The sequence below is a fragment of the Vitis vinifera genome, chromosome 15, assembly GCF_030704535.1.
Source record: "Vitis vinifera cultivar Pinot Noir 40024 chromosome 15, ASM3070453v1".
Classification (NCBI taxonomy): domain Eukaryota; kingdom Viridiplantae; phylum Streptophyta; class Magnoliopsida; order Vitales; family Vitaceae; genus Vitis; species Vitis vinifera.
In genome coordinates this window covers 12,998,328-13,011,214 of record NC_081819.1, presented here as the reverse complement: position 1 = coordinate 13,011,214, position 12,887 = coordinate 12,998,328, and the positions used below count along the sequence as shown (strand labels likewise).

At 35.1% G+C, this 12,887-nt stretch overlaps 1 protein-coding gene across 1 annotated transcript; it reads right to left on the bottom strand.

The window, feature by feature from the left end:
- Nucleotides 1-655: 655 nt before the first annotated feature.
- Nucleotides 656-10,862, bottom strand: LOC100249656 (uncharacterized). The gene is made up of 5 exons (XM_002265163.4): nt 10,436-10,862; nt 9,094-9,210; nt 2,887-2,921; nt 2,149-2,249; nt 656-919 (listed from the first exon to the last, which is right to left on the bottom strand). The coding sequence occupies exons 1-5, from the start codon at nt 10,609-10,611 to the stop codon at nt 827-829; spliced, it is 522 nt and encodes a 173-aa protein (XP_002265199.1). The 5' UTR covers nt 10,612-10,862; the 3' UTR covers nt 656-826.
- Nucleotides 10,863-12,887: the final 2,025 nt, after the last annotated feature.

The window sequence follows — 12,887 nt, the reverse complement described above, 5'->3', positions numbered from 1 at the left end:
AAAAATGGTTTTTAAAAACAAGTACTATAAAACATGATCAAATTGTCCCTTAATTTTCTTCCCCTTAACCTTTTTTCATAAACAATCAAAAAAGAGAAAAATGTTATACTAATTTTCTTTTTACCTTTTTTTTCTTCTATTTTTTTTCTCTTTTATTTTTCTTTCCATAACACTTCACAGGAAGGAAAATCAACATAGCTTTAGGTAATTAATACTTTTTCCTCTTGCTTGTCACTCCACTAGACTCCCTCTCAAATTTAGACATGCACCATTCCATTCCATCCCATGTGGCTAGTCATCTTCAACCAAGAATCTCAAAATGAAATAAATAAAAACTGCAACAGAAGAAACAACTACCACAGCTACAAACAAGTCCTAATTTTGCAAATCCAAATTCATAAGCTAGGTATGACTTCTTCATGGGTAAGCCATGCAGATTATTCCTTAATCTTATTGTAAGGGTTTACATTTCATGATAACTCATTTGAACCCATTCAATCATTCCTAGACTTTTGAATGGGAAGGATTCTGAGTTTACATAACATTCAAATGATAAGAGGAAAAAGGTTTTCTAGGGTTTTCATTCTTAATGTTTTTGCAGGTCTCTGGAAGAAAAGATGGTATAGAAACATACCAGACATTGAACGCCTCTTAATTCACAATCTAAAGGCCACCTTTATTAAACAAATAAATTAAAAAGTTAGCTAACTCAAGCTACATTACATCCACCAAAACAGGGTATTAAGACATTTTTTAGCAGCTTCCCAAACAAAAGAAATGAAACGCATTTTGAAGATCACAACCTCAGAGGAGAAGCTAGCAGCAATTAGGCATCACGAGAAACTCCATAGGGGAGAAGTGCAGCAGCCACAATCCTGCCTTCCTCATTTAGTATGTTGTATGTTGATGCAGCATTTCTCTGAGACAAGAAGGAACAATTATGAAGTTCTGAAGACCATAGCAGTTATTAGAGTATGGGGAATTTATAGATGCCATTACTTGGTTTGCTACTGCCCACACATTTTACACAATCGAAATCTATCATGCTGCAATTAATAGGAAGTCTTATTGCTGATATCGAATAAATAGATGAGATATGCATCAGTAAATAAATCAGAAGTTCACATTTTTAAATACAAGTATTTTTATAGGAATCAAGTTCTATTATTGCCTGCCAATGAAAAGGTATCAAAAACTATTTCAAAAAGGGAAAACAGTGAGAAGAAAATTGATGGCAACCAACAGCAGTTAGGCACTATGGAGTATAGTAGCAAACACAATAATGAGAAAAAGGACACAATAGGGCCCCTAGTGTGGAGGAGAATATGATCATTAAGATTAATTACACCTTTACTACCACTTGTACAACAGGTGCTCGGTTAGTAGAACTGCCCATATGAATATACAGGTACCAGGCTTAAAATGTTTTCTATGAAATGATAAAGTCTCTAAGAATTCAAGGGGCACAATATTTTTAATACCTGTAGAACAACCTATGACAACAATCCATTATGTTTTTAATGGCTAAGAGTGATATTGATAGCATACACAACTTATTTTTGAATGATTATCTAGTTGTGGATTGGCACTGTCTTGTGTGTCCAGTTTTGAGTGCGCACCGTTTTGGTGGGTTATAAAGACAATATCAAATAGATATGGGAGAACTAAACTATTAACATTCAGAATCTAAAGCATGCTAAACTGCAAGGTTCTAAAAATTTTCAACCAGAACAGCTGTTGACTTTTTCCAATTTTTTATTTTATTTTTATTTTTTATTTTTTATTTTTTTTGGTTTAGTTTCAAGCAATTTGGAAATTCTCCACATCTCGAAATTGAATAAAACAATTTTTATCTCAAAAAGAGTTTAAAATTTTTTTCTGATTCATTTTGATTTGACGATTCAAAAATTAATGCTAAATTTAAATTTAAAAATCTGAGAAATAGATATGGCTTTAAGAATAAAATATAATGAGTTTTGAATTATGCGCGCCCCTTTGAGATAAATTGTGAAGAGTTATAAATATGTTACCTTACAGGCAAACAACCTTGCTCACATTAATTACCTCCGCTTAATTTAGGCTTAAATAAATCCAATTCCAAAAGGGGAAAAAGTGGGGACGAGGAGGAAATTATATTATGATAAATACCGAGTCAACTGCTTCTAGTTTCATGCCAGTAGATTGGATGTAGCGTCGAAGCTCAGGATCTACTTGTTCAATATGTCTTCCACAGCCAAGAATCAAAATTTCTGAAATGAATAACAAGAAGTGAATGGCTATACAGAAAGCTAAATACAGATAAGAGAGTTGATATTATACACTCAAATAGGTTCTTATGTGGAGGCCATGAGGATGGACCTTGAGGTGTTCTCGTAAGAAACACTTCAAGTATCTAACAACCAGATGTGATCTAACCATAATTCCAGACACATGTATCTGGTTCTCAAGGAAACTAAATACTGATATAAAAGAAGAAAAACCAGTAGAAGATTATCTCTGGGTACAAGAACGAAGAACAACCACCCTCACATGGTCTGTTGACATTTAATCATTCAATTATTTGTTAATGATCAGAGCAGGAAAAATCCAGATGATTTTTTTAACCATTTAGTTAGTTGCATTTACCTAGATGGAAAGCAAACAGTAAGCAAAAAATGTAAGGAAAAAGTATGCAAAATGGTTGCATCTTTGACCTGAAATTTGAAGTAATTTGTGGTGGGCTTGTATAACATGCAGTTTATCAGATTACAAGTAATACCATGATTGAAACATATTAGAGCTTGAGCAGGTGTTATCATGTGCAATATTGCATTAGGGGGCATCATTCTTAATGTTCCAATATAGCATCAAATTTCTGCTCTTAATGAATTCAAATTGAAATCTTACCTGGTATAGGACGCACAATTCGAAAGATAGATAAGCTGCATTAGCATAAAAATGACAAAATATAAGTTAAATACAAGCAGACTTCATGAAAGAATGTACTTATTCTAGTTAAATTACCAAAAACTATACATAACCTAACTGTTAACACCACAATTGATTGAAACTCTTCATCTTGAGGGATTGAAAATATTGTAGAGAGTGAAACAGCCTAGGAGATTCTATAGATCAAGACTCGGTGAATCTCATGACAGAAAAGATCATCTCATCCCCAGCAATTGAAAGTAACAGATCTGAATGGCATGGATAACAACAATCATATATAATGCAGAACATATGCACATGGATATTTTGATTATGGAGAACACCACAAAACCTTGACACATCAAAAGCCAAGATTATATTGCCCCTAATCAATTAATGGTCTCCACTTTAAGATTTCTAAATTTGCATGAGAAAAGGCCATAAGAAGCAATAAATCATTAATTAAAGTAGAAAACAAATAAACTCATAAACGAGTATCACAACCATCTCTATGTAGATGGTTTAGTTCATATACTTAAAAATTCATGATTACATTTTCCACTAGTATCTTATATTCAAACCTAATGCTAAGAATTGTGAATGCTTGGTGAAACCTGCAAAAGTTCACTCCTCTTTTTCATACCTAGTAAAAAATTGGAAAGTTCTAATTAAATATTTCTCCATTACTGTCATGCTTAGAAGCAGTGGCAAAGGTTTTTATCATCAAGTGATGAACTTTGGAATTTCCCCAAGAATATTTGTGACAAATTGATAATCTCATACAATGGTTTTGTATGGGTAAAGGAATACAATCATAGGAGCGTCAACCCTGATGTGATTTGGGAATATGGCTAGAGCAGAGTGCAAAAAATTTGAACAATAGGTTTGGTTTCACTGAAGATTTATTTGCTAAAAAAATCTATTCCCCACATCTCGGTATCAATCCTCAATGAGCTACTTCACAATTTCTTGAGCCTCATCTCTTTGAACTAGAAAGTTGCTTCAATGAGTAAGCAAAGAAAAGGAAAGTAATTGGCCCTAGATTTCCTCCATCTCAAGGTCCTCCCAAATTTAATTTTGATGGGTGCACTTTGGGGTTCTAGATCAACAGGGAAAAATGGGGTTATCAGAGATTATAAAGGGGAGGTGGCAAGCAATAATACCAAAGCAGTTGGTATAACTATAAGTATTGCCATTGATATTGAGCTTTTAGGTCTTTGGGAAGGTTCAAATATATGCTAGCCTGGGTGCAAGGAAACATCCTGTTGAAGGGGATTCCACTATTTCTACGTCATGGGCCCTTTTAGGTGGCAGAGAGCTACAAAGAATCTCTCACTTGATGAGGAGGATTAATGCTCTTAATGGAAGCATTTAGTAATCTTTTACATGGAGATATAGATCATCAATCAGGTGGCTGATGTTTTGTCTAAAAGGGTTGCCAGGTCTTTAGAGAGGTAGTTCTATCTTTCTTGAGTGTTTTGAGACTTATGGTCAATGCTTTGTACATTACTTTTTCTCTGTATATGTTTTGTTTTTTTAGAAGGATGTTTATAATATTCACAAAGTTAATAGTTGAATAAGTGAATTTAAAGGGGCCTTAGGACATCCTTTGAGATTATTAATCATTAGGCAATGGAGTTATGTAAAGAACGGGGCTAGTTTGAAATTGGATCTGTTGTGAAATAAAATTGCACATCAGTTTGGGTCAGATGAAAAATTAGAGAATTGTGGGATCAAAGATAAATACCTAAAGTTCGGTCAGGGGAGTGAACTGGCAGTACCATCTAAAACGATGAAATCAGGTATTTGAGTTTTGTTTGGGTTGTTTCAGTGCAGTTTCTCCAGGAGAAGGAATGCAGCTACTTGGGAGCTGTAAGGAGAAACTACTGAGGGGAAGAAGAAGGCAAGGAATTTGCTCAAAATGCAAAGAGTCGACCTATTAAGCTCAGGAAATTCATAATTTCAAAACCTAATTCTGGAAATTTAAAGGAAAACAAATGATTTGTCAAAGATTTGATATGGAATTTATGGGTTAATGTTCTGACAAATGATAAGGGTTTGCATATGCTTGTTATTAATCACTTCTCTGAAACTTTCTGAGTTTAAACTGGGAACAGCTTAGATTAAACTCTTTGTAAATTTAAACATTACATATGCTTGTTATTACTTTTCAAGCTTTCGTTGTCTTACTTGGGTCTCCCCCTAGGTGCTCCTTTCAAGTCCGTGGCGGTATGGGATGGGGTGGAGAAAAGGTCTCACAGAAAGTTAGCCATGTGGAAAAGGCAATACTTATCCAAGGGTGGGAGGATTACCCTAATCCGGAGTACTCTATCTAGCATGCTCATCTATTTCAGGTCTTTGTTCAATATTCCAAGGACAGTTAGGATGAGGTTGGAATAAATTCAAAGAGATTTTCTTTGAAGAGGAGGAGCTCTTGAGCAGAAGCCACACTTAGTAAGGTGGTCTATTGTTTGTACAGACAAAAGCAAGGGTGGATTGGGGGATAAGGAATCTTGCAAAGCTAAACAAAGTCCTTTTAGGTAAATGGAATTGGCGGTTTGTAGAGGATAGGGGAGCTTTATGGAAGCAAGTTATAAGTGGTAAGAACGGGATAGAAGAGGGAGGGTGGTGCTCCAAGGTGGTGAGAGAAAGTTATGGGGTAGGGTTATGGAAAGCCATTAGAAAGGATTGGGAACTCTTAGCAAATAGGGTTACTTCTTTGTAGGTAATGGGCGGAGAGTGAAATTTTGGAAGGACAATTGGTGTGGTGATGTGGCACTATGTACTTCTTTCCTTATTGTTTATGCTATTGCTAATTTTAAGGAGGATTTTTTTTTTTGATCAGAGAGGACTGGGTGGCGTATGTTTGGCACCCAATAGTTGAAGGGGGATGTTAGGCCCCTCGTTTTTCTAGGGCTTTAAATGATTGTGAGGTAGATTTGGTGGAGCAGTTTTTTTAAAGTTTGCAAGGGAGGAGTGTGTGTGGGGAAGAGGAAGATAAAGTGATTTGGATAGGATCGAAGAATGGAAAGTTCTCTATTAAAGCCCTATACTTGACTTTGGAGATAGAAAGTACAATGCCATTTCCTGCTATTGTGATTTTTAAATTGTGGGTTCCGCCGAAGGTAGGCTTTTTCGTTTAGGAGGCTTCTTGGGCACGTTGGACTATTTAAAGAGGAGAGGGTGGTCTTTAGAAAATAGACGTTTCCTTTGGCTTGAAGAGGAAAAGATCATTAACCACAATCTTATCCATTGTGTCAAAACAAGAGTGTCATGGAATCTTTTGTTCTCCCTGTTTAGTGTGCTTTAGGTTCTTCCTTCTTTAGTTAGAGACATGCTCTTCAGATGACGTGGTTCTTTTGTGGGTAAAAGGCAGAAAAAGGTGTGGAGGGCAGCTCCTCTTTGCTTATTTTGGACTATAAGGAAAATAAAAAACAAAAGAGCTTTCAAGATTGAGGAACAATCCGTTCAAGGACTAAAATACACTTTCCTTTGTAACCTATGGGATTGGCCTAGGTTGTTTTTAAGTTATGGTCCTTCTTCGATTGTAGATCTTGTGGATTGGGTGGGTTCTTTTTTAGGGGGGTGTAGTTTTTTGTTGGTCCCTCTCCTCTTGTTTGCGCTTTTAAGCGGGTCATTATATACTTCCTATGTACTTTAGAACACTGTTTTGGTGCTTTTTTATTGATAATACATGCTTGCTTTACTCATTAAAAAAAAAAACTTATTGATAGAATAGAAAACAATTTTTCCCTCATTTAAAATAAAATCAAGAGAAATTTTTTCTACAGTATTGATCAAGAAGCAGCAAAGTTTTCTACAGGATTTATTTTAAGAAGAAAAGACTAATTAAAATTTTATTAGAATGAGAAATCAAATTCAAGTGGAATGAGATGTCCTTCAGAAGGAAGGGAACCAGAAGAAACATCCAGCATAAATAAGGAGGAACCAATCACTCCCAAAATACAAACATCCCAAAAGGAAGAGAAATAGTGAACCCAAAAAAGCTTCTAAAGCACTTATTTTTTTTAGCCAGTAGTCGGTCTCCTTTTTGCATCCTCCACAGCCACCTAATCTCTAAATCCAAGGAAGTATAATGTCCTTACTCTTAACTGTATTCCTAGGAGACTATGCTCCACCTTTTTATCCAATTAGTGACAAGGAGAAATCACCTTCCTTTTTACTTTTATTTTTGTTTTTGTATTTTAGTTCTTTGGTTTGTTTGTTTGTTTGCTTGTTTTTTCTTTTCTTTTCTTTTTTCCTTTTTGTTCAGAGGTAACTATTTTTTTTCACATTGGGAATGGAGCCTGGAACCTCCCAAATCCCCATAACAACTCCCTGCCTCTTGAGCCAAGCTTTTAAGGGCCAAGGAGGCATCTCCTCTACATGTGAATTCGTAATCCCCTTTGAGGAAGCTTTTTTAACCCCCAAACTTGCCAATTTCTTGATCTGCAAGCATAAGTTGTTGCCATTTAGCCAAGGATAAGCCAGGAAAGTACAATGGTGGGCATCTTCAAAACATCTGCAATGCCGACTGAGTAAACAAGATAAGAGCCATCAAAGAAGAGGTTTGCTTTTCCCTCAAAAGGTGCTCCCACAAGGACAAGAATTATCCCTTATCTACACCTAATCCAACATTATGAGGAACAAAGGAACTGCTCAAACTTTCAAATAACTGAAACCCATATGAAAAAGAGAAAGGGACCCCTATCCCAAAAAATTCCGACATCATAATTCTTTCCTTAAAAGATTTTAGTATTGTATTCCAAACACAGAGTCCAAAAAGTGCAAAGAATAGAGAAGTCCCAAAGCATCCTACCTCATTCCCACCTCACTGATCCTATGAAAAATCTCCATCACGTCCATTGGATATGCTGATGCAACCCATCTCATTTCCTATATAAAATAACCTTTGCCACAAAGATAAGCAACAGGGCAATGATAAAAAAATGATTAATGGTATTACTATTCTCCTTACATAGGATGCACCAATTAGAGGTTAGGAACTTAGTTGGTATCTTACTTGCAAATTTTCATTACTATAGAGTCTCCTAATGGCCAAGGACCAACACTATGCTTTGACTTTCCAATTATCTAGAACCTGACTCTGTACTTCACCATTATAAATCATGTTTATAGTTGACCTCATAATTAATATATCAATTGTGTTTAACTAGTGAACATATTATATATAAGTAGGTCAATGAGTATCTTTGCATCTAAGCTAGACAACAAGTTATCCACAACTTTCCTTTACAATTATAAGCCTTTTTTGCTGTTGTAATATTTATTCCATATTTCATGAATTTTGATTTAATACATTCATATTTCTCCAAATTTTTTAATAGATTTCCATTTTTACACATAGACACAGACACACATGCCAAAAACAATTGACATTTTTGGAACATTAGCCTTAAAAAACACAAATCACAACATACTATAACCAACATAAAATAACATAAAAGTTTTGGTTTGTAGAAATAGCTTGCACGCACAACAAATTCCAAACTACCATGAAAAATTAATGGAATTATAGTGATTATTTGGAATGCTCTGATTAAGGCAATTTGTAGGTTGTACATACAAACTATTTTGTTTGTATAGCACAAATCTATGATACAAGAAACATTAAATATAACCCCATTCCTGTTCGACCAAAACTTTTCCATGCACTACTACTAGAGGTGTTCTCAAATGTTTTGAATTTTCTGTAAACTTGTCTTCTTTTTTCTTTCAAGTTGTATTTTGATCCCATAACTCTTACTAAGAAAAAGGAAATTCTAATTCAAAGTCAATTAAAAATGTTTGGTAGAGAAAATTTTGTTCATTTTGATAAGTAGTTGGGAAAGCTAAAGAAATTTAAAATATTCTTGTCATATCTTTTTGCCAATTTTGACTATGTGGAGTTTATGTGAAAGGTTAAAATATTTTCCATGCCTTATGCATAGTCCAAAACTCATCAACCAAGGCCATTCAATCAAAGATGATTAGTCTTCGAATATATATAACCTCATGTAAAAATGATTCAGCTAACTCTTGCCATCCAGGATACAACATATATATATACCTCAGGGATAAGTTTTAGCAGCCAAATGCATGTATTTCACAGTAGTTATTTATGATTAGATATGGCAATTGCAAAACAGAGTATTTATACATATTAAGAAAAAAATAGTAATGTACCTATCTGCAGTGATTTCCGATAATTTCTTTGGACCCCAAGACAATAAAACATTTCCAACACAAAGCAAGCTCCCTTCATACTGTACTCCACTTACAGTGAATCCAGTGTCAGTATACCTATGAAACAAAAGTGATGAACTTAATGAAGTACACGTTAGCATCCAGAAACATATGTACTAAGTGTTATCTTATGATTTAGAGGCCATTTGGAAGTGATTCTTGTAAAACACTTTTGGCCAGTATTGCCTCTATTGGTAGCACTTCCATCAGAAACAATTTTATGAAGAATTAATTAGTGCTTGGATATAAATAAAAAATAAAAAATAAATTAAAAAAAGTTTTGGAAGTGTTTTTTATAGCAGGATATATGACCAAAAAGTGAATTTTTAAAAGAAACACCTACCAAGTGCCAAACCAAAGCCATTCTCTTGATTTTTAAAAGTGATTTTGGAAATTAAACACTTAATTAAGAAAAACGCTTCTAAGGATTAGAAAACAATTTAAACCCTTCAAAATCACTCCCAAATGCACTCTTAGTAATGCACGAAATATAGTTGGTCCAGTTTTGGTTCTTGGCATGTTACCTAAACCAATTTCAGCTTTGAAATTCAAATGTATCAATCAACTAGTCATACATAGCCAGGATAACTTTAATTTTCGGAGATGGTGCCTAAATCAGTTTGAGCGTACAAATTCAATCAGGAGTTATGGACTAGTCAATTATAGTCTGTCCAAAGTCGTATTCTAACATAGAGCCTACCTGAATTCCAGTTTAACATTAACAGGCCAGTTACATTTAATTGGTCCAGATTTAAGTTCTAGAAATGGTGCCCAAATGAATTAAAGCTCAAAATTTCAAACAACTTAACAGCTACTCACATGCAATCAGGTCAAATCCGACTTTGGTAATGGTACCTAAATCAATTTCAGCTTTAAAATTCAAACCGAGTTATCAGGAAAATTCAAATTTTGGGCATGATGCCTCCATCAATCTCAGATGAAAACATTCAAACCAGTTACCAGCAAGTCAGACAAAGTTGGCCGAAACTCAATTTCAGAGATGGTGCCCAAAACAATTTTTGGATAAAACCCAAACCAAGAAAAGGCCAATTTGCCTAAAACGAAATTTTCGTAATTCAATGTATCTCTTCAACAACGGTATATAAACAAACACCTTATATTCATAGATATTTCATTTCTGGACATACAAGGATTGAAATTGGAAGAAGGAAATTGAAAATCAATACAGCAAAGGGCCTTGGCCTTGAGCCTCCACATGGGATAATGAAGAAATGAGGAAGAAATAGGGGGAAGGAAAGAAATAGAGAAAGTGAATAGGTACCCTTGAAAGCGGAGTTGATCTTCGGGGACGTTATCGATGAGATTGATCTGATCGTAGAGAGAGAAAGCGCGTCGGAGGGAAGGCAGCGGCTGAGTAGTGGGTTTTGGAGGCTCCTTCCGCAGAGCTCTCATCAGAGTTGGCAGAGTTGCCACTGCCCTTTGTCTCACAAACATCATCTGTCTCTCTCTCTGCCCTCTCCTCTCCTCTCTCTCTCTCGGGAGATTATATATATATATATCGGAAATTAATTTAACATATATATCACTATTTTAACCTTTTTTATGATCGGCAACCAAAACATTCCTTTCTTAACTTTACATACTCCCCTTAGATTTGGGTATGGTTGAGCAAGGAACCATCTTTTCTCTTGATTATTCAGTTTATTGAGTGAAGTTTGAATATTTGTGACGGAATGGAATTCTAATATCCCACATCGGTTGATTATTAATATTTACTAGGCCTTATATGTGGGTTTACCTTTACACCCTATTATTTTGGATTTTGAGGGTGTATGTGGTTGCACATCATTTAATAGTGAGGTTTGCCCTAACCCATCATTTGTTTGTTGATGTGGTGGGCATTAACAATTGAATAAGATTGTTTGATGTAGAACAAATGAAAGTTCAATGTCAGTACATAAACCAATTACCAATGTTGATTAAGCCTTTATATAAAAAGTTACCTTTACCCCATCCTCAATTATCTTAAGCTTTTAGGAGTGTATATGATCCGATATCAATGTGCCGTTGCTTGAGAGGTTTGAGCATTGAATTTTCACTACTCTTCATTCTACTTCTTTTGTTTTTCTACACTTCTCTTATCCTCATTACATATTCCTTGCTCTTTGATAAGATTCTAAATTAAGCTCTTCAAATTTGAGGATGAGTTAGATGATTAAGCTTGGACTGATTGAGCTAGGTTGATATTGCATCTTATGAGAACTTGATGAACTTGGTTATGCAGATTGAGAACTCTGTATCCTGAACAATTTTCATGATTACTCCATGGTAAATTCTAGTAAGTCAACACCGTCCATTACTCCTTCTATTAAGCCACAATCTCCTCATTGAATACATGGAAACAATCTTTAAGCTTCATCCTCATCTCATCTAAACTCTCAACCATGACTGAATCAAGCAAAGTCATGTCTATGTCCAATAGTGCAAATCCTTATTCAACCCCTTTCTCTTCACAAGTTATCTCGATCGAGACAACCACACTCATTCCCCAAAAACTATTGACAGAAGGAAACTATTCAATTAGGAGCTCATAAATGATGAATCTCTTCATTAGATATGATTTCATGGGATTTATGGATGGAACTTATCCATGCCCACCAATTGGCAATCCAGAGTACAAAAATTGGATTTGTCAAGATCAAGTACTACTTCTTGCCATCTAAATTGTTGTTACTGGATTAGTGGGGCCACTCGTGTCATGGTGCAAAAACACTAAGGAGGCTTGGAACAAACTCAAAACTACCTATGCCAACAAATCCAATACTTGGATGGTTGGTCTCATGAACTCTCTCACCAAGGTTAGTAAAGAAAGGAATAACATTTATGAGTTCATGTAGTTTGTTAAAACCATTATTGATGATCTTGCCACGATTAGGCATAATTTAAGTGATGGAGAAATCATAGTTCACATACTCAATGGTCTCATTAATCACTACAAAGAGCTTGAAGTCGTCTTACATGCCAGAGTCACCCATCTCGTTTGAAGAATTAGTTGAGAGGCTTCTAAACTATGCATCTAGTCTAAAGCACCCAAATCCAACAAAAGTTGACACCCATCATGACTCAATATTTGCATAAACAACACAACAAGAAAGGCAAAAACGACATTGTCAATTCCATTCAAAATAGGCCAAACTATGAAGGAAACAACAATGGCTACAATTAGAACAACAACAATCAATTTCAAGAGAATTCTTATGGAAATTATGGAAACAAAAATTACTCCAACAACTCACACAAAGAAGAATTTTCGTCTAACCAGTAGCATCAGAATTGATGGTCTTCATTCAACAAAGATTCTCGAGTGGTTTGCTAGTTATGTGACAAACCAGGTCATGTTGCCAAAGTGTGTTAATCACACCTTTCACTTTCCTCTTGGATACAAGTCAACTACACAACTCGTGAGAATTCGGGTAATCAATCAGACTAGATAATTGACTCCAAGGTCTCTCACCATGTCACTTCGGACTTACAAAATCATTCAATTCATTTTGAGTATGGTTGTAAGGAAGATATCATGGTTGGAGATGGTAATAACGTCCGCATTACTCGTATAGGATTCACTACTCTTAAATCTTGTGATTCTACTTTCAAACTTAATAATATTTTGTGTGCTCCAACATCAAGAAAAATCTTCTCACTGTTTCTCAATTTTGCTCTCATAATAACACCTTCTTTAATTTTTTCCTTGATTTCTTCCTTGTGAAGGATCT

Bases quoted from the DNA above. Each gene is read 5' to 3' on its own strand.
- LOC100249656 (XM_002265163.4), bottom strand. From the start codon at position 10,611: ATGATGTTTGTGAGACAAAGGGCAGTGGCAACTCTGCCAACTCTGATG. The intron at 9,211-10,435 runs GTACCTATTCAC...TTTGTTTCATAG, and splicing joins GATCAACTCCGCTTTCAAGG to GTATACTGACACTGGATTCA. The intron at 2,922-9,093 runs GTACATTACTAT...ATGCTAATGCAG, and splicing joins TCGGAAATCACTGCAGATAG to CTTATCTATCTTTCGAATTG.